This window comes from Aaosphaeria arxii (genome assembly GCF_010015735.1).
Source record: "Aaosphaeria arxii CBS 175.79 unplaced genomic scaffold BU24scaffold_3, whole genome shotgun sequence".
Taxonomy (NCBI): domain Eukaryota; kingdom Fungi; phylum Ascomycota; class Dothideomycetes; order Pleosporales; genus Aaosphaeria; species Aaosphaeria arxii.
Genome location: NW_022983476.1, coordinates 310,136 through 328,741, shown reverse-complemented (window position 1 = coordinate 328,741; position 18,606 = coordinate 310,136). Strand labels below are relative to the sequence as shown.

Sequence of the window (18,606 nt, the reverse complement as noted above, 5' to 3'; positions counted from 1 at the left end):
TATGATAGTCGCACAAGGTTACGCCGCAAGAGAGACCGGGGCAGCGAGGATGGTTTGGTTTAATCACATCCTATAACAGTTGAGACGAAGTGTCATCAGCTGCAACACAGTGGGCAGAGACAGAGTTGGATATCAGGCGTCTTTGTTTCCAGTTGTCGTTCGGAACTTCATGACTACTTTATGTCCCCATTCATTTCGGATCGTTTGCTGTTTTTTTGCGAGATATACCCATCATATTGTTACTTTAGTAATTGCTAATGGATCTCACGCGACCCAAGTTGGATATGATTAATGAAAATCAGTTCATGCAAATTTCAATTGGACCAGTACTCTCACATGATTCAGTCTCGCATGCTCAGGCTATATTGTTTTATTTCATTTCCAGGAAATAGTACCATCAACCAACGCCACGAAAAGATATCAAGAAAATTGTACAAATCGTCGGAACATTACCCAACTACGTCGGCACCGGCGCCCCAGTAGCCTTCACAGATTCCTTCGGAATATTAACCTTCATCGGCACATCCCACACCTTATTCGCGCCTCCCTTACCCTGCTGTCCGAGTCCCTTGCCCTTGGGCTCAGGTCTCGTCTTGCCGGCCCACGCTCCAGGACCGTGTATCTTCTTCTTCTTCCCCGGGTAGTCACAGCGGCCATACATATTACAGTACCCCGTCTTACACTTATTCGAGCTCTTACACTTCATCCCCAAACACCCTTCTTTACACGGCTTACACAGGCCCCAGTCGCAGAACTCATTAGCATCGCAGTGCATCGCATTCGCGCAGGGATTCCCTCTCCGCAACGACGACCCGAAAGGCTGCGGCTTGAGGCAGATATTGCGCATGAGGAACGGGTCGTGCGTATCCGGGAAGCAGTAGCTGAAGTCGTCGTGGACGTTGGCGGTCTTCCGCATGTCGTCGGGCTGCTTGACGACGCGGGAGATGCAGGGCTGGCAGAGGCCGTCTTCGCAGCGGAGGTGCTCCTGGCAGACGGCTTTGCTGTTGCAGGTGGCGCCAGCATTGCCGGGTTGCGAGTCGGCGGGCTTGGTGCAGATGGAGTTTTTGCAAAGGAGGTCCGGCTCGCAGCCGTCGGCTGAGTCGCAGAGCCAGCCTAGGCAGCCGAAGGTGCAGGCGGATTGCTCGGGGACGTACGGGTTCAGGGGGAGTAAGGTGTTATTAGTGAGTCCTTGGAGTGGGGGAGAGATGTAGGTCGACCAGTCTGAGTTTGAACGGGATGTGTAGGCGCGTTTGAGGATGTCTTGAAGAGCACCCAGAGCGGATATCTTGGGATCACGGAGGATGTCTACCCGTGAGGTGGTTCCCTCACCTTTCTCAGGCATGGAGAGATGGGAGTATAGCTATGAACATCGTTAGGCAGTGGTTAGCAGAAAGGAAGCATCTAAACGTACCCAAGGAATTCCACGAAGATTCAGTGCAGCACCTTGATCCCAGATAGCTTGCTTCTTATAATGCAGACCCAACTTGGTGTTAGTGAAAGCCATTTCCTCGACGAAGAGCAACTTGTTCTCCTTCTCCGCACGTGCAGTAAGAGTGTTTCCGGGGAGGAAGAGGTTCGCCCATGGAGTACCGGCAGTGGCATCCTCTTCCTGTTGGAAGTAGCCGTGTATTCCAATGGCATCGATAGCATTGCAATCGAAGACTGTATCGGGGAAGTTCTGGTCCTCATCAATGGTTTGTGGACCAGAGACACCAGCCGCAATGACGGCGATGTTGTTCTGACCGAGTTCTAGGTCATCCTTCAGATGCGTGGCAACGTCACAGAGCCACGACTCGCCAGACACGATGGGATAGATCCCTGACCATGGCTGGTTCTGCACATCAACTCCCTATAGCCAGTCAGAAGAGTATCTAGGATTGAAGTCAAGACGATCGCGTACAAGAATGACTTCGTTCAATGTGCTCCACGGCCGTTCATCGAAATTCTTCGATGGATACTGCTTGAAAAGTACTTCAAGCCTTGTCTTGTACTGATCTCGATCTGAAAGAAACTATTGGTCAATATGTCAAAAAACCTTGGATTTTTTGACTTACATTCTACGTTACTGTAGAAATCTAGGAACGCGCCATCGAGCTTCTCGCAATACGAGTCGCACGGAACGTCGTTCGTCTTCCTCAGGGCGTGAGCATCGTGAGGTGAAATGATGACCTTGACTTGTCCTACAACGCAGATTGGTATTGATAACAATGGATAGGGTTCCATACTTACCCTTTGAAATCCGGTGAATAGCAGCAAGTGTGTCATCATACACATCAAGCATCCCGCGAGCAAAAGTTCCGGGTTCAAGCTCGGGCTAAATTGATGATCAGCCACCCGTTCTTTAACCAGAAAAATATCAAAGCAATACCTACATCAGGATAGAAGGGTTTATCATATGGTCGAACTGATTCCCATTAGACTTCCGATCACGCCAAAAATTGGAGGAGATCAAAACATACTATGCAGTCGAATCACCCTAGCATTGCTCTTCACGATTTGCCGAATAACCTCATCTCTCTTCTTCGGGGGCAGGAATTGCAACCCGGGAAAATTGACTCCACCCCAAGAATGTAGATCTTTTGTGATTCTCAAGTCGGCTGCCACATGGTCTGCCCACGACGCAGCTCCCAGAATGGCCGCGAGCAATGTTCGAAGATACATGGCGATCTGGAGTTAGCAAACGCAACGGTCGACTGAGAGGAAAACCTCTCAGAAACCTTATGCTACCTATAAAGCAACAACGATGTCATCTGGCCACGTGTAGATGGGTGAGCTATAGACAGATCGTCCCTTAGCATTGTTTTGAAGTTCTGCTTGTTATGTGCCCTCGATATTGAGGTTGTTCATATATATTAATTGCTCTGTCGATCTGGCCAATCATGGCGAACGACGAGTCCTGCGCGACCCTGTATTATTTCATGGTTCGCGCACGCTACTAGCAATGTCAATGTGTTCTCTTGACTGGTATATGTGATCTTGGGATTATGTAGTATTTGGATCTTTTGTATGCACTAATGATGGAGGCAGATGTGTAGAGATCTAGGGCTCGTTCCAGATGGTTAAATTGACCGTTATACCGGCCCGGCCATAAGCTATCGGCCCAGGACTCCGAAAACCCCTCCCAGGCCTAGGAAATTATTGGTCTCCTATTGAGTAGTCAGTATGACTGACTGTGCATGCGCCGACCCAGGTTTTGCATCGACTATGATCGTCTCTGTAGCTCAATCCCCTCCTTAGGCTCCGCAATTGAGTATCCTGCGATCACAGCTTATTGGACCTCTAGTCGCACATTTCATCATAGTCCTGGAGGTCATCTCGCGGCCTGGATATTCTACGCGGAGCAAGCCAGGTGATGCTCACTCTCGATTCCAACACGCATAGACCAGTGCAGCAGCAGTTGTTCCTCCTGATATTGGCCGAATGGTATATCACTTGTTGTTCGGCTTCTCTTCACCTTCCAGCCCAAACTCCATCACCTCTTCCAAAACCAGCCAGACTGAGACCGCCTTTATTCTCATTGACTGGCCTCTTTGCAACCTTTCCTTGAGCCTTAACTCCTTCCACCACTTTGTCAAGCTGGGTTTCAACCACTACTCCCCCTACTATTATCTCCCCTAGTGTGGCATGGAGTGTCTCGAAATTGAAGATCAGATCCAGCTCACAAACATTCTCGAAGAGCCCGTCCAATGCCTGTACGAACACCTGGATGAGGTCGAGCAGCGCAAGAGGTGATTCGGTAGATGTTGAGATGACGATGAAGTAGAGAGTGGCATAGTGACGGTATGTGACTAGGGACGGCGTATCGTTGTGCGGTGTGGTAGGTGTAGAGGATTTACTGCTGTTGGCAAGGAGAGGAGGGAGACTGAGAAAGAGTCAGTCATGCTCGGCTTTGGTATGTAAAGAAGAAACTCACGGAAGGAAATTGCATGCTGTTGCAGGACGGTTCGCGACGAGGGTAAATATCTCTGAGATCAATCGTTGTTGAACGCTCGTTTCCTGTGATTCACGGGTCAACACGTCATCAAGGGCTCTGAGAACGGTGGTTCAGCATACTAGTTGAGTGTAGAACTTGGTGAGGCGTGGTTGGCCAGCATTATTGAAGACGAGGACAGCGTTGATCATGGTTAAAGGACCGATGTTGAGGATGATGACAATGATGGCGTAACGAGTGGAAGGCTGGGTTGACGCATGGCATGGGATGAATCTCCACAGATATTGCGGGCAGGTGGGGTCTCTCTCGTAATTGGCCCTAGCTCCTCCTGCATGTTACTCAAGCTCTCCTCCATCTACTCCTCTCCTCTTCCTTGTTAACACGACAATAAACACGACTCTCTTGCTTTCAATCTCAGCTTTCCAATTCCATCGAAGCGAATTCATTGCCCGTATCATGGCGTCGCAATCCATCTACAAGCTCGGCGGTAGTGCCCTTCGCCGTTCAATGCGAGCCTCCATTCGACCACAAACGTCATTCAACGGCCTCCGGAGCAGAATCCCAGCCACCCCAATCCTGCAGAACCTCCCCAGGGCATCTGCTACCACCTCAGTGCGATACTTCAATTCCTCGAAATCATTCCGCGCGATTACACCTGAGTCTGAGAATCCACCTCCCAAGGAGAGCGAGCCTTCAGAGCTACCGACGGTTCCGACCGACATCCCTACTGCGGAATACCATGAATTGGCGGATGCTTATTTGGAGGAGCTTGTTAACCAGTTGGAGCTTAACCAGGAAAAGCGGCCGGATCTGGACGTTGAGTATGCTGTATGTAACATCGTCTCATAATACACTCAGTGGAAACTAACTCGTTGACAAAGGCTGGTGTGCTCGAGGTCTCAATTCTAAGTAAAGGAACTTATGTCCTGAACAAACAGCCACCGAACAAGCAGATATGGCTCAGCTCTCCCATAACTGGACCAAAAAGATTCGACTGGGTCGTGACCGGCGAAGGCCAGCACCAGAAGGAAGGCGCTGGCGGAGGGGATTGGATCTACCTGAGAGATGGTACCTCCTTGACGAATTTGCTGCAAAGGGAACTAGACGTACAGCTCGGTGTTGATAGAGATGCTCCACAGTAGTGGGAGGCTCAGATGTAGTGATGCACATCGGACCGTAGTAGGCTTGGGAACAAATCAATGTACGGGTATGAATATATATGTAATATCAATAACTTTCAAAAATGGCACAGGTACCCACGATTCGGGGTCGAATATGATCGAATAGCTCTCTAACCACGCGTAAATGTGACATTCTTTATTCTTCGTTGAATCCTCGATATATATCGAAATAGTACGAGTAGGCCGCGGCCGCACTTGTCTCCATATTTCCCCCAAACGCCAGTGATCCATGCTTTCCCAACTATGCAAATATATAAATCTTTCAACAAACTTTCGAAGCCAACCCAACTGCCTTTCTTCCAGGCCGGCCCAAGCGCTTTGATAATGGAAATTTTGACAACATTCGATACGTTTGAAATAATGCGCACGAATCTATGCGATAATCGCGACGGGTTGGGAGGCATCTGTCGGTTCTGGAGGGAGATCGGACTGTAGGCAACCGTTGTTAGTATCATTATCCACAGGGTTAAGGTGAACACAAATCCGGCCTAGGGCCAGAGAAAACATACTGGATCGAATATTATCCGTATCGTCAGACTGCAACTGGGGCATCGTGCGATTTCCTCGCCGTCGCGCATGTCTGCGACGCAAACCTCGAATCTGTCGCCACATGGACACGGGTAGTGGTAGATCTGCATGGCTTCGTCGTATGTGCAATCCTCGATTTCGATCTCGTCGTAAACTGCTTCGGAGTCGTCCATTTTCGGATTTTGCGACTTGCGCTGGGCGTGTAGATAGAGGAATATGGGATTTGGTTGTGTCGGAGTCAGTGTAAATCTTGGGAGAAAAAAAGGTGGCGGCGGAGGTTTGCGGGGAAACTTTCTGGATCGTTAGCGGCGGGAGCGGGAGTGACTAAGGGACAGCTCAGACACTCGAGGCAACCTAACATCGACATCCACCACCGACCGTCCACATTTGCCCACCCTGACACCTACCACACGAACCCGAACCTTTATAACAATGGACCTTTTCACGCCGAACTGATTCGACCTCCACAGACTCACACAATATGGCAGACATCGACGCCGCTGTTGTAAAGCTCTCCGAGCTGCTGCGGCACCCGGAGGACCTCGACAAGATCCCCGCGCTCAAGGCAGAGTTCATGCGCAAGAAGGCAGCCATCGATGGGCAATTACGGCATGGGCTGCGCGAGCAGCTGGAGATCACACAGGCTGGCATGTACAGCATCACAGAGGGACAACGCACCGTCAATCTCATCAAGGAAGAGATGATGAAGATTGACAAGTTATGCACCGAGTCACAGAACATGTTGCGCGATTTCCCACACATAGGACTCGTCGCGCAGACCCACAGAAATTTCGAACAGGTGGAGAAGATGAAGAGGGATATCGACACGTTTCCTGAGAGACTGGAGAATCTGGAATACCTGCTTGGCCAGGACGACGAAGACCCAGCCAACCAGCCAAATCTCCTCGAGATTCACTACGGACTCACACAATTACGAGACATTCGGGATGAGGCAATGGAACAGATCAAGAACTCTGAAGACAGTTCCACGGAATTGATTGACAATCTGCAACTGGATTCGGGTGCTACAGTACAGGACTACTTCACGCGGTTAGATGATGTCGTCGAATGGTTCGATAAGCACATCGGAGAAGCATGCATCAATCTGATCGAGCTGGTCCAGGCGGGCAATGACGGAATGGTGGTCAGGCTTGCTCTGATTATTGAAGAGGAGGAAAAGACGGATAAGAAGGCAAAGGCATTGCAGGACGCCCAACGAGAATACAAAGATCTTGCATCCCGGTTCAAGTCGATAGCAAGCGGATCGAAAGAGTTGCGCGGATACAAAGAGAAGTTCATCAAGTCAATCGAGTATGTCTGTCAGGCAAATATTGAGGCCTCTAACGACGCATTCATGGACGATCCGGATCGACTAGGGAAGAGCCTCAAGTGGTACTTCGACAACCTGAATACTGTGAAACTCGGCATGGTGACACTGATGCCGAAGAAATGGAAAATTTTCAAGACCTACAGCGACATCTACCATCGACAAATGCACGACTGGTTCCTGTCGATAGTAGATGACCAGGACACGACTCCCCAACATCTGCTCGCCATCATCAACTGGATCGATAAATACTACGCCAAGATGAAGAAGTTGGGCCTTCCAGAAGATCAGCTGACGCCTCATCTGATCGATAACCGTGGAGCCGAACTCGTGCGTGAATACAGACAGGTCATCATCAAGGCCGTTGAAGAATGGATGGACCGAATGGCTGCTACAGACAAAAAGAACTTCGTTGCGCGAGACGAATCCGCGCTTGATACGGACGAGAATGGATATTTCCGTACGAAGACGCTTGGAGACATGTGGCGCATGCTTGCTGAGCAGCTTAGTGTGGCCGCACAGAGTGACCGGACAGACGTTGCGGAGGGCGTTATTGATGCCATGTTCCGATCGCTCTCCTCGCGCCAGCGCATGTGGCAAACGCTGGCGGAAGAGGAGCAAACCAAGTATGCACTGGCGTCTGCAGACCAAGACGGCCTCCAGGCTTTACAGGACTGGCTCGTCGCAATTGCCAACGACCAGATCGCGTGTATCGCTGAAGAAACAGAGGATCGCCCTTCATACGTCACCGTCTTCGAACGAGACATCACGCCGCTAGCTTCTCCAGCTTATGTCTCGACAATTACCACTCAGATCGAAACATTGCGCAACGGATACGTGGATCTGGGCACCGCATGCATCACCATCTTTGCCAACCTCATCTTCCTGGTGGACTTCCGTGCCATCGTACCAGAGTTCTTCACACCGGCCTGGTACTCGCAGAAGCGGATTGGCGCGATCGTTAGCACGTTCCAGGACTACCTTGCAGACTACACCAGTGTGCTCCATCCTTCATTACAAGACATTCTGATCGAAGAACTCTCTGACCAATTGCTGGTCGCGTACCTGTCTTCGGTGCGAAATAAGGGCGCCAAGTTCCGCCGCGCGGACCCATTTTCCGATAAGATTAGGGACGACGTGCTTACCGCGTTCCAATTCTTTGAGCAGCATCCGAACTACCAAGAGATCAAGGGCCGTTGGCGCGTGGTCAGTGAGTTCGTGAAACTTCTGGAGGCGGAGAAGAGCCAGGTGCCTTTCGTCTACCAAGATTTCAAGATGCAATACTGGGACGTGCAGATAGGTTGGATAGAGGCCGTGCTGAGAAGTCGGGACGATTTTGAGAGGAGCATGTTGAACGCAGTTAAATCAAAAGCAGCAGAGGTCGAGGTGGAACGAGGGCCAGACACGATCATGAGTAAAGTCAAATAAAGCAATTGTCGTCGGGAAACGAGTTGGTAGGCGTCATTGTCATTTTTGGAATTTCATTTGGGAGCGACGCAGCGTCTGCTATGCGCTTTGCCTACATGCATTCAGGTCATTGCGTTGAATGCTCTCAGACCATGTACTTATACCCTGATTGCAATGGCGTTTGGATTGGGGCAAGAGATCGACATCAATGATATCTTCTACAAGCAACCAACGCCGCGTCCTTGATTTTGTGGCTGACAATGGCAAGTTCGAGATTAGGGGGCGATAAGGGGAGAATGGGAGAACTCACCACATGGTAATAATGTACTCCGTACCTGCGTGCAGGCTATGTGCACGCGATTCAACCGCGCCTGATGCTGGAGATTCGCAATCTCGCTGGCTCTCGTGTGCATGTATTTCCCTCCACAACCAACCTTCAATGTTTCGAAACACACGTACGAGTATTTGCTCCCCACTGTTAACTACACACAAGTAAACTACTACAATGCTCTAGCGCATAGCTACAATCATCTGGACCACAATCGTTACGCGTCGCTCTCCACAGCGGAGAATAGCCCTGCATGACCACGCGCACCAATCACCGATGCCCATTGGCGATTTCACGTGAGATAATTTCCTATCCTGGCTAGCGTCAGGGGAAATTGACGAAAGCGGATCAGACTCCTATCGCTGCATCGACTTCCCATTCGCAACCTTAATCTCCCTATTCTGCGGCTCTGCCGTTCGTTTGTCTGTATTACAACGGCTAGGCTCTCCGTTTCCCATGCTCGTTCCCTTGCATACCACTGCCATATCAATTCAGCATTGAGCGGTCAAGAACCTGGTTGGCTGTTATTGATTTCTCGGCAGGGCGCCTGCACGACAACGCAGTAGGTAAACGATGAGGTGTGCACAATTCCCCTTTTCTTTTTTTAAGCAAAGAAATAGTTGGTGGCAAAGGGAGTATGCGGTCAGAGTGGTCAGATAGGTCAGATAGCAGATTACCTACACGATCTACCTTAGCTACGACGATGTCGGATTCAAGAATAGCAGTAAGCTCTCTGCCAATCCTCTTGTCCAACGCCGGGCAAAGGAGATCAGCAAGATTCCTAACCAAGCTCCACAGTCATTTTTATTCTGGAGCATAATCTCTTTGTGGGATCAGCAAATCTCCGCGGTTCAGTCCAGTCGAGTTGAGCTTTGTTTGCTCTGCGCTGTGCTAATCACGGCCCAGATAGTGCGGCGACCGCTCTGCGGATCCTTTCTGGGCAATCATATTTCTGTGCTGCTGTTTGTGGGCGTCTCCGTGCTTAAAACGATATTACCTTGAGTCCATCGCTTGCTCCGTGCGTCATAGTATATTCATTGACTGTGGGTTGGCATGATAGGTCCCTCTTACTGTGCAGAGTGCACGGGGGTGGGCCCACAAATAATGATCAATTCACTCTCAGTACAGCAAACAATGGTATATAACAGCCTCGCGCTTCATCTGCCATTGTCTTTCTTTTCTTCATCCCACAAGGTCAAAAATAATCCACAGTTATCACTGTAGTCACTCATTTACCAATTCAGCTACTTAGCTACCACACTCTTTGAATCTTCTTTTCCATTCTCAACTTCAACTTCAACCTCACCCTCTCACCACAATAAACACTTCCAAACCTCTCAACAACCACCACCCTCAAAATGAAGTTCTTCGCCGTCACCATTGCCGCGCTCGTCGCCACCGTCGCTGCCAACAGCTACGAGACCTGCAAGGTCGTGACCGTCACCCAGACCATCACCACCGGCGGCTACCCAGCCCACACTCCCTCCGGCCCAGGACCCGTTGGCCCAACCGCCCCAGCTCCCTACCCCGTCACCTCTGGAGCTCCCTACCCATCTGCTCCCTACCCATCCGCTCCCTACCCATCCGCTCCCGCCCCAGTCCCCTCTGGCACCGGCTACCCCGTCGTGCCCGGCGTCCCCGGCACCGGCTACCCCATCGTCCCCGTCGTCCCTGGCACCGGCTACCCAGCACCTCCCCCCGCCGGCACCGGATACCCTCACGTCCCTCCCCCCGCCGCCGGAACCGGCTACCCAGCTCCCTCCGGCACCGGATACCCCGTCAAGCCCTCGCAGCCCGCTGAGTTCACCGGCGCCGCCGCTGGCCTCAAGGTCGGCGGCGCTCTCGCTGGTGTCGGCGCCTTCGCTGCTTTCTTCTTGTAAATCAACATCGGATTTCGATCGTGAGTGAGTGAGTTGACGTCACGGGGTGACTGCTGCTCGCTCGCTCGTGCTTCTTTTCTTTTCTTGAAATGAAATCGGACGATTCCTCTGTTTTGTTTTGCAAGCGAGATACCAGATACCACTTTACATACATTCACCGGCGTACCATACGTCCATCATCAATCATGGGGTTTCGACGGGGGAGGCGGGCTTTTCAAGGGGCAGGTTCTTTGGAGATGGAATATCGAACTATTGTTCTTAATTTGTAATGGATGAACGGAAGGCCCCCTCCCACAGTTGAAGTTCAGTGATAGTGATGGAAAAGGAAAGGAACACTTTATACCCCCCCCGGATCTGCTGGAGATGGGTTCCTTTCGTGTGCGATGATTAACAATCAAAACTACTTTTAACTTTCAAGTTCCTCTGTGCTCATGATTTGTGATGTGAAGTCAAGTGCATGTTTATGATGGGTGAGGTATCCACACTGATGGGGAAGTCGAAAAACTGCTTTCAGACCAAGGTAGCTGAATCAGTGAACAAAGCAACGGCCTGGGGTTCTTCAGTGCGTTAAACAGCCGATGTCAGGGGGACCAAGCGTGCCATATTGTCAATCTAAGCGTTACTGGGCGTGCGCAGGGGGCGGGCTTGGTTAGTTGTTGGGTTCCAGACCCCCAGATAGAGATAGAGAGAGCTTGGACTGAGATTATGCAGCCAAGGAGTTCGTATTTTGTGAAAGGTTGTACGGAGTATTAGGACATAAAACTGAAGAAGAGTTACAATGAAAGATTGCATATTTGTTTGTTTGACAATCAGATAGATGGCCAATTTGACCCGTCACCATGAAAGTATTAGTTATTGATGATTCCTTTAGTGGAATTCCCAAGTATGCAGGAACGGAAAATGTATAATTTGTCTCTCAGATCGACGGTTTGTAGTAGTAGATGAAAATGTACTCCGACATGCAAAATGACTCAAAGTCCTGTCTGTAGCAATGTACATATATATATATAAGTACAAATATGCGATAACCTCCTCCAAAACGCCGCGTTTGATATTTCGATTTGAAAACGCTTCAAAAATACAAAGTGAGTTGGATTGAAATTCTAGAAGCCCACGGCGAGCATGAGTCCGTAGCCGACGGTGACGATGACGACGAAAGCCATGATGGAAGCGGGGACGCCGCGGGTGAGGAAGTGCTTGACTTCGAGGTAACGTTGGCCTGTTCGTTGGTCTTCCATCATGATGGCGGCTAGGAAAGATATTAGCTGGAAATGTTGCAGGAAGATAGGGGGGATGCGACTTACTCATGTTGGGGAAACCGGAGGTGGGAAGGCCCATGGCGGCGCTGGCCATCAACACGCTTCCCATGACGAGGAGGTTGGGATGAGGCTCTGCCATGGCTTGGCCGACTTCCTTGACGAGTGGGAGGACGATGAGCGCGGCGACTGTGTGGCTGATGAATGTAGCGACGACCATGATTAAAGCGGTGAAGACGAGGAGAACTCCGTACAAAGACATGCCCTCGACGGAGCTGGTGATGGATTGAGCGATCGTGTGGAGGAGTCCGGATGAGTTGACAGATTTGCCCAGAGACAGACCTCCTGCGGCGAGGATGATGATCGTCCATAGGAAATTGTTGAAGTCCTCCTTAGTGAGAATACCGGTACCGAAGAAGAGGACGAGAGGAATGATGGCAACGACACCCATATCGCCGAAGATGGGCTCGAGTTGATGGGACACGCACCAAAGTACGATGGTGAGGATCGTAACGAAACTAATGAACCATTGCGTGCCGGTGAAACGATCCTTCAGTGGCCGGATGGGAACGATGGTGGTGTTGCGTCCGGGCTTGAATGTGACCAGCAAGAGTACCCAGATCAAAAGAATAGAAATGATGCACACAGGAAGGGCAATGAAGAACCATATTCCCCAAGACGGCTCAGGGGACATGTTTTCGAGGGCAATGAGATTCTGAGGCGATGCAATGGGGGAAGCTGCACCGCCAATATTAGACGAAAGAGCAATTCCCAAGAGAAGAGCCTTGGTCATGTCGGAATCCGAGGGCAGATTGCGGAGAATGGGTTGAATGATAGAGAAACACAAGACGGGCGCGGCAACGTTACTGATCCACATACTTGCGAACATGGCAACAAACATGTTGGTGACAAGGACCGTCCTGGGCTTCGTTCCTGCTTTGCTGAGGACAAAGGTGGCCATCATTTTAGCGATGTTGTACTTGGACAAGGCTGCAGCAATAGTGAAGCCTCCAAGGAGCAGCATGATCACAGGCGTCCACATAGCGGCGAAGACATAACTGGCGGCTTGCTTTGTTTCGAGGCGTTTGTGCGTGGAGTCATCGCGAACAACTCGGAGAGTGACTGCCAGGAATGGCACCAATAGAGAGGTGACGAAAAGAGGGATCGCCTGTTTCTGTTAGCTAAGGTAGACAGAATAATAGAAAATCGATGACTTACCTCCGTGGCCCATAATAAACTGACGAGAATAACTAATGCCAAGCAGTTCTGCTGCTCCGGCTTCTTCATTATAGGAAGGAACAAGAGGACGAAGAATATGGCCAGAATCACCAACAACATGTAGAAGGTTCGATTCACCAGCCATCGAGGACATTGGTACCTGCCAATAGGCGTCACCACCTCTTTCACCTTTGATTCCGGCTCATCGCCTTGCAGGCGAACATTTCGTCCATCGGATGGTCCTCCCAACAGCTGCCCGATACCAAGATTGGCCGCCTGGGCTTTGCGCTCAATACCAATCATCTCTCGCCAGACGGTATTTCGCTCCCACACCACGTGCTCTCGTAGATGCAGTCGCAGCTCTCGCTTGGCCTCGTTGACATCTCCTTTTGTGCAAATGCGCGAGTAGGCGTCTTCAACCTTTGCGATGTTAGCGGCAAGGTGGTCCATCGTGTTCTGTTGGAAGGCGTATGCGGGCTCCACGTATTTTGAAATGTAGAAACCCTTCAGTTTGCGATCCAGGATCTTGTCGTATTTCTTCAACACTTTGCCGAAACCAGTCTTGTTCAATTGAATGAATGAACGCAGCTCGCAGAGCGTTACGTATAGGCTCGCAGTTCGCTTCTTTAGCGACACACCTTCGTCGTAGAGGGCGGAGAAGGCCATGTCGTTGTAGTCGTCAAAAGCAGCGCTTGTTCTCCTCTTGGACGACGCAAAGTCGCCAGACGGGGCCGCATCATCATCGCGACCATCCAACAGATGCCTTCTGCGTCCGTCTGAGCTTTTCCGTCGAAGCCTCGAAGTCTCGTCTGGCTCTTCGTCGGAGTCTTCCTCATCGATCGATTGCCGGCTTAACGTGCTTGAGCCTCGTCTTTTATTGTAGCCAATGGTCTTGAATATGCTTGCGGAGCGCACGCGCTTCCCCGCGGGAACATTCTCTTGTTCGTGCTCAAATTCGTCCTGTTCCTCTTCATAACTCTCCTCGTCTTTTATGAGCGAGTCGAGCTCGCCGTAGACCTCGAGTTCCTTCAGCTGGTAGAAGGAGCACACCTTCTCCAGTTCCACGTCGAGCGCATGGGTAAAGACCTTATCGGGATCTTCCGACTGTCCGTTCAACAGGGGCGAGGATTCGGCATCGGTAGTCGCGTGCGCTTGCTGGTTCACACGTTGCTCGAGGGTATAAATTCTGTGCAGGGTAACACCCGTCAGCGCTCAATCCACTTCCAGACTCTGGAGGGCACACGTACAATTTCTTGAGATTTGAATATGCGATATAATGGCTGCTCCAATCGGGCACCGAATTGAACTGCAGACTGTGGGAGAACTTCATCTCGTCAGCCTCGCGAAGCCGTTCGAGCTTCTCCTGACGTTTCCTGTCGCGCTTTGTTGTCCGCCCGTCTGCCTTCTCCCTGGGTGAATCGGTGAATTTGGGTAGCTCCTGGAGCTCGAATGTGCCGTCGCTAGTGGAAGTACGAAAGACGGCGATGCGGTCCAGGGTTTCCGGGCTGCTTCGTGGCAGCGAGGACGCAACGAGTGCTACGGGTTATAAGGAGGGGAACCCAAAGGTGGTGGCAGTAGAGGGATGGCAGCGTGCGATTTCGGGAGCGCACGGTTTGATGTAGTGACACGCTTCGAATGGGGGGTAGGTGAGGGTCATGCGGGAGCTTGCAGGAGTAGTGAGCGATCAATTGGAGAGACTGTGGGTGTAGTAGTGGCAATGGGAATCGAGGCTTGGGGGTAGTGTGGTGGTGGTGCAAATAATGGTCGATGAGGCTGCTCAAGGTTCAAACCCAAAGTGACGTTGGCCCCAAGGAAACCAAGAACAGGCCGCGTTTTTCCCACGTTGGCAATTCCATTGGCTGGGAACTTTCCCGCACCATTACGCCCCAACACCCGTTCCCACATGTCTCGTGCTACAACAACGATAACTATAAGATAGTGTATGTAGACATAGACGCACGCTTCGTTCTTGTCACGAAGTCATGTGTCTCACTGCTGCATTTGGTATAGGCAACATCAACCAAGATAATGATTAGTCGTTTCGAACGTTGGCTGCATCCAGAGCTGTATAGGCACGGCAAAGATGTTTCTTCAAACGATAGAAAGATCACATAGTGCTAGACTTGCTATTCATTTTCAACTGCAGAATGAATCACAGATCAAATCATGCGACAAGGGGGGCAATATGGGTGATCTGAAAGAGCATTGCTCTTGCTTGGAAGCTAGCTGATTGGCTTAGATTTGCTATGTGCTGCAACACCCACCCTGAGACCTAGAGAAGATTGGTCGCGTGTCCAGGTTCAGTAGATCAGCCTGGAGACATTATCGATAGAGACGTTGTTTAGACTAAATCCAAGTGTTAGTAAGATGCGTACGAGACACATTTTCTCATGGAGATGTGGAATACTTACATCTCAAATCCCAGTTGATCTTGGGGCCCAACTTGGGAAGCTCGTCGGCAACGCTCTGCACATCCTTGTCTCCACGACCAGACACACAGATGACAACATCTTGATCCTTGTTCATGGTCTTTGCCAGCTCGATAGCACCATAGATGGCGTGGGCAGTCTCGAGAGCAGGGATGATACCCTCCAACTGAGAGAGCAGACGGAAGCCAATAAAGGCTTCGGCATCAGTTGCGGCAATGAACTTGGCTCGGTCGTTGTCCTTCCAGCTGGAGAGCTCTGGTCCTACACCAGGATAATCCAGACCGGCAGACACAGAGTGAGTGTCGCTAATCTGTCCATGCTTGTCTTGCAAAACGTACGTACGAACGCCGTGCAAGACACCCTTGGAACCGCCAGTCAAAGTAGCACTGTGGCGATCGGTATCAACACCGTCGCCACCAGCCTCGACGCCGAGGAGTTTGACCGATGGATCATTAGAGAAGGGGTAGAACATGCCCACTGCATTGCTGCCACCGCCGACGCAAGCAACAACTGCATCGGGGAGCTTTCCGCGCAGCTTCTGCATCTGCTCTTTGGTCTCGTTACCTATGATCGACTGGAAGGTACGAACAATGGTAGGGAATGGGTGGGGACCAATGGCCGAGCCGATAATGTAGTGAGTGGTGGAGAGATTGACGACCCATGCACGAAGGGCTTCGTTGACCGCATCACGGAGAGTCTGAGAACCAGCCTCGACCGCTACGACCTGAGCGCCCAGGAGCTTGATGCGGAAAACGTTCAAGGCCTGACGTCTCACGTCCTCGGCACCCATATAGATGGTACACTTCATGCCGAACTTAGCACAGACCGTGGCAGTAGCGACACCGTGTTGGCCAGCTCCAGTCTCGGCGATAATCTCAGTCTTGCCCAACTTGCGAGCGATGAGAATCTGACCAAGTGCGTTGTTGATCTTGTGGCTTCCGGTGTGATTCAGATCCTCTCGCTTCAACCAGATGTTGGCACCCCCGGCATGTTCCGTAAGCCGTTCTGCCAGATGCAAATGGCCAGGTCTGCCCATGTATTCGTAGTACGATCTGTACTCCTCCCAGAATTTGGGATCATTGGTCGCGTCGTGGAAACCCTTCTCCAATTCTCCGAGACAGTCCATGAGCGATTCGGGCACATATTGACCACCGAATTCTCCAAATCGTGGCGGCAGTGCGTTCTCGTTCAAGAAACCGTTGGAATCAGTGTTCAGGGCCTCGATCTGATCGGCCAATCCGGGTCCACTCGGGGTGTCTGCGTCAGTAATGACCTTGTCGACCGACACGCCAGTTGGCTCCTTGGCCTCGGACAAGGCCTCGATGATTCCGACTTCTCGTGTGGTGGACCAGGTGCTCTTTCCAGAGATCTGGTCACAGTACTTCTCAACCTCCTTTGCGCCCGAGCCTGGGGCTGCACCAGCAATGACATTGACGATCTGGCTGCCAATCACAACACCCTCTGCAATCTTTCCGACGCTTACGAAATGATCGCGGGTACTAACGCCAAAACCGACAGCAGCCGGAATGTTTCCAGAGTATTTGTGAACGCGCTCGAGCAACTGGGGAAGAGCAGCATTCATGGTACCAGAGGCACCAGTGACACCCATGCGGGATACGACGTAGATAAAGGAGTCTGCAATCTTGCAGAGAACACGCATGCGGTGATCGGATGTAGCAGGTGCAATGAGGGGGATGTAGGAAAGACTGTGAAATTCGTCAGTATCTTGATGACCATATCACTACCATAGTACTCACCCATAGCTGGCGCAGAAATCCCTGAAGCGTACGGCTTCCTCAGGGGGCAGATCAACAATGATGAAGCCATTGACACCGGCCGCCTTTGCGTCCTGCAGCATGCGCTCCTCGCCGTAGCTGAGGAGGGGGTTGTAGTATCCCATGAGAAGAACCGGGGCCTTGAGACCGCGGTCCCTAGAATCTCGAACCATCTGGAGGCATTGCTCCGTGTTTACACCATTCTTGAGTGCTTGCTGTGGCAGTCGATATTAGAGGAGGTCTTGCTATCAAGGTGGCAAATGAGTCAACATACAGTGTTCGACTTCTGGATCGTGGGACCGTCGGCAATGGGATCAGTAAAGGGCATACCGAGCTCAATGAGATCTGTACGTGTCAATTGGTCGTCTATTCAACTCCTTTGTTCGCAATTGCATCTCACATACCGGCACCACCTGCCTCCATACCCAGCAGGATGTCGGGAGTCTCTTGAGGGGTAGGGTAACCTGCAGTCACATAGGTGATGAGAGCAGACTGGGTAATAAAGTTAGTTCAATTGGGCAGACTACGAGCAGAGAGACTTACTCGACCCTCCTTCTTGCATTGCGCAAACGTCTTCTTGATGTGATCCATGGCGGGGTCTCGAAGTAGCAGTGAGTTTTGTTGTTCAGAACAAAGTTGAGGGAAGAAGATGGTTGCACGATGGCTAGAATAAATAGTTCTTTAATAGTACTCCAGATTTCAGTTGAGTCACAGGCGGACTTTTGCCGGCTTTCGGTTTGTGGAGGAAAGGGAGGATTGCGGTTTATGAGTCTTAAAAGAATGCCACCAGATGCTAAAATGCGGGTAATGTTCTCGCCGCCGCGGTCGGAGTCTCTCGCCCACACTAACGTGTTAAAGGATAGCGTTTCACGATGGGCATATCCCCCCGACCTTCCGACGTCGTCTTTAAAGATCTGAGGCACTACGTCACCACTTTTAACAATTTTTCATCGCAAGCATTGCTAAAGATCGATACAGCTCTTATCTTGCACCAATGATTCTCGGTATCAGAACGAATACTAGAAGAGGGTAAGCTGTTTTCGCCACATGTCACCAAGGCATAAGAAGGAAATCTCGGAAATATTGTAAATGTTAAGATAAGTACATAATCATTCGATAAAAGAAAGTGAAGTAGAGTAAATCACCCATTTTCGCCAATATAGTCTTCTGAGTCTACCTGGGGAGTTAATCGTACAAAAACAAATTACATCCTAAAGTTGTGTGAGATCTGATATATGAAATGCGTAAGGAAATCCGCCCAGTTGCTCCAATAATGATATTCCAAAAAAGATGAACCAAACATAAAGAAAGTGAAATGAAATGTATTTAGTGACTCTGGCACTTAA

At 50.7% G+C, this 18,606-nt stretch overlaps 7 protein-coding genes across 7 annotated transcripts; 3 read left to right on the top strand and 4 right to left on the bottom strand.

Annotated features, from left to right (window-relative positions):
* Positions 1 to 342: 342 nt before the first annotated feature.
* On the bottom strand, positions 343 to 2,790 carry BU24DRAFT_366382 (glycoside hydrolase family 5 protein). Its single transcript, XM_033524309.1, has 7 exons — positions 2,460 to 2,790; positions 2,373 to 2,404; positions 2,230 to 2,314; positions 2,055 to 2,180; positions 1,901 to 2,001; positions 1,412 to 1,849; positions 343 to 1,360 (listed from the first exon to the last, which is right to left on the bottom strand). The coding sequence occupies exons 1-7, from the start codon at positions 2,659 to 2,661 to the stop codon at positions 458 to 460; spliced, it is 1,887 nt and encodes a 628-aa protein (XP_033385273.1). The 5' UTR covers positions 2,662 to 2,790; the 3' UTR covers positions 343 to 457.
* Positions 2,791 to 2,959: 169 nt separating this feature from the next.
* Positions 2,960 to 4,186, bottom strand: BU24DRAFT_387786 (Adaptor protein complex sigma subunit). The gene is made up of 3 exons (XM_033524984.1): positions 4,054 to 4,186; positions 3,914 to 3,996; positions 2,960 to 3,862 (listed from the first exon to the last, which is right to left on the bottom strand). The coding sequence occupies exons 1-3, from the start codon at positions 4,120 to 4,122 to the stop codon at positions 3,451 to 3,453; spliced, it is 564 nt and encodes a 187-aa protein (XP_033385272.1). The 5' UTR covers positions 4,123 to 4,186; the 3' UTR covers positions 2,960 to 3,450.
* Positions 4,187 to 4,289: 103 nt separating this feature from the next.
* On the top strand, positions 4,290 to 5,200 carry BU24DRAFT_419984 (Frataxin). The gene is made up of 2 exons (XM_033527356.1): positions 4,290 to 4,759; positions 4,813 to 5,200. Exons 1-2 carry the CDS (start codon positions 4,388 to 4,390, stop codon positions 5,071 to 5,073), a joined length of 633 nt encoding a protein of 210 aa, XP_033385271.1. The 5' UTR covers positions 4,290 to 4,387; the 3' UTR covers positions 5,074 to 5,200.
* BU24DRAFT_419982 (zf-CSL-domain-containing protein) lies at positions 5,179 to 5,900 on the bottom strand. Its single transcript, XM_033527355.1, has 2 exons — positions 5,622 to 5,900; positions 5,179 to 5,541 (listed from the first exon to the last, which is right to left on the bottom strand). Exons 1-2 carry the CDS (start codon positions 5,811 to 5,813, stop codon positions 5,485 to 5,487), a joined length of 249 nt encoding a protein of 82 aa, XP_033385270.1. The 5' UTR covers positions 5,814 to 5,900; the 3' UTR covers positions 5,179 to 5,484.
* A 105-nt stretch (positions 5,901 to 6,005) lies between these two features.
* On the top strand, positions 6,006 to 8,822 carry BU24DRAFT_419981 (exocyst complex component Sec6). The gene has a single exon (XM_033527354.1). The coding sequence runs from the start codon at positions 6,122 to 6,124 to the stop codon at positions 8,393 to 8,395; it is 2,274 nt and encodes a 757-aa protein (XP_033385269.1). The 5' UTR covers positions 6,006 to 6,121; the 3' UTR covers positions 8,396 to 8,822.
* Positions 8,823 to 9,886: 1,064 nt separating this feature from the next.
* Positions 9,887 to 10,984, top strand: BU24DRAFT_419980 (uncharacterized protein). Its single transcript, XM_033527353.1, has one exon. The coding sequence runs from the start codon at positions 10,061 to 10,063 to the stop codon at positions 10,580 to 10,582; it is 522 nt and encodes a 173-aa protein (XP_033385268.1). The 5' UTR covers positions 9,887 to 10,060; the 3' UTR covers positions 10,583 to 10,984.
* Positions 10,985 to 11,386: 402 nt separating this feature from the next.
* On the bottom strand, positions 11,387 to 18,028 carry BU24DRAFT_490196 (uncharacterized protein). Its single transcript, XM_033533697.1, has 9 exons — positions 17,804 to 18,028; positions 17,665 to 17,752; positions 17,535 to 17,605; positions 17,243 to 17,475; positions 15,468 to 17,191; positions 14,304 to 14,592; positions 13,057 to 14,242; positions 11,887 to 13,006; positions 11,387 to 11,831 (listed from the first exon to the last, which is right to left on the bottom strand). The coding sequence occupies exons 1-9, from the start codon at positions 17,849 to 17,851 to the stop codon at positions 11,686 to 11,688; spliced, it is 4,905 nt and encodes a 1,634-aa protein (XP_033385267.1). The 5' UTR covers positions 17,852 to 18,028; the 3' UTR covers positions 11,387 to 11,685.
* Positions 18,029 to 18,606: the final 578 nt, after the last annotated feature.

Excerpts from the sequence above, each read along its gene's own strand:
- BU24DRAFT_419980 (XM_033527353.1), top strand. The coding sequence starts at position 10,061 with ATGAAGTTCTTCGCCGTCACCATTGCCGCGCTCGTCGCCACCGTCGCT.
- BU24DRAFT_490196 (XM_033533697.1), bottom strand. The coding sequence starts at position 17,851 with ATGGATCACATCAAGAAGACGTTTGCGCAATGCAAGAAGGAGGGTCGA. Across the intron at positions 14,243-14,303 it reads TATTCAAATCTCAAGAAATT|AATTTATACCCTCGAGCAAC; the intron begins GTACGTGTGCCC and ends TACCCTGCACAG. Across the intron at positions 11,832-11,886 it reads CTCCGGTTTCCCCAACATGA|CCGCCATCATGATGGAAGAC; the intron begins GTAAGTCGCATC and ends TATCTTTCCTAG.
- BU24DRAFT_366382 (XM_033524309.1), bottom strand. The coding sequence starts at position 2,661 with ATGTATCTTCGAACATTGCTCGCGGCCATTCTGGGAGCTGCGTCGTGG. Across the intron at positions 2,181-2,229 it reads TATTCACCGGATTTCAAAGG|GACAAGTCAAGGTCATCATT; the intron begins GTAAGTATGGAA and ends TCTGCGTTGTAG. Across the intron at positions 2,002-2,054 it reads TTTCTACAGTAACGTAGAAT|ATCGAGATCAGTACAAGACA; the intron begins GTAAGTCAAAAA and ends AGTTTCTTTCAG.
- BU24DRAFT_387786 (XM_033524984.1), bottom strand. The coding sequence starts at position 4,122 with ATGATCAACGCTGTCCTCGTCTTCAATAATGCTGGCCAACCACGCCTC. Across the intron at positions 3,997-4,053 it reads CCAAGTTCTACACTCAACTA|GAAACGAGCGTTCAACAACG; the intron begins GTATGCTGAACC and ends CGTGAATCACAG. Across the intron at positions 3,863-3,913 it reads ACAGCATGCAATTTCCTTCC|TCTCCCTCCTCTCCTTGCCA; the intron begins GTGAGTTTCTTC and ends ACTCTTTCTCAG.
- BU24DRAFT_419981 (XM_033527354.1), top strand. The coding sequence starts at position 6,122 with ATGGCAGACATCGACGCCGCTGTTGTAAAGCTCTCCGAGCTGCTGCGG.
- BU24DRAFT_419984 (XM_033527356.1), top strand. The coding sequence starts at position 4,388 with ATGGCGTCGCAATCCATCTACAAGCTCGGCGGTAGTGCCCTTCGCCGT. Across the intron at positions 4,760-4,812 it reads ATCTGGACGTTGAGTATGCT|GCTGGTGTGCTCGAGGTCTC; the intron begins GTATGTAACATC and ends TCGTTGACAAAG.
- BU24DRAFT_419982 (XM_033527355.1), bottom strand. The coding sequence starts at position 5,813 with ATGGACGACTCCGAAGCAGTTTACGACGAGATCGAAATCGAGGATTGC. Across the intron at positions 5,542-5,621 it reads TACGGATAATATTCGATCCA|TCCGATCTCCCTCCAGAACC; the intron begins GTATGTTTTCTC and ends GGTTGCCTACAG.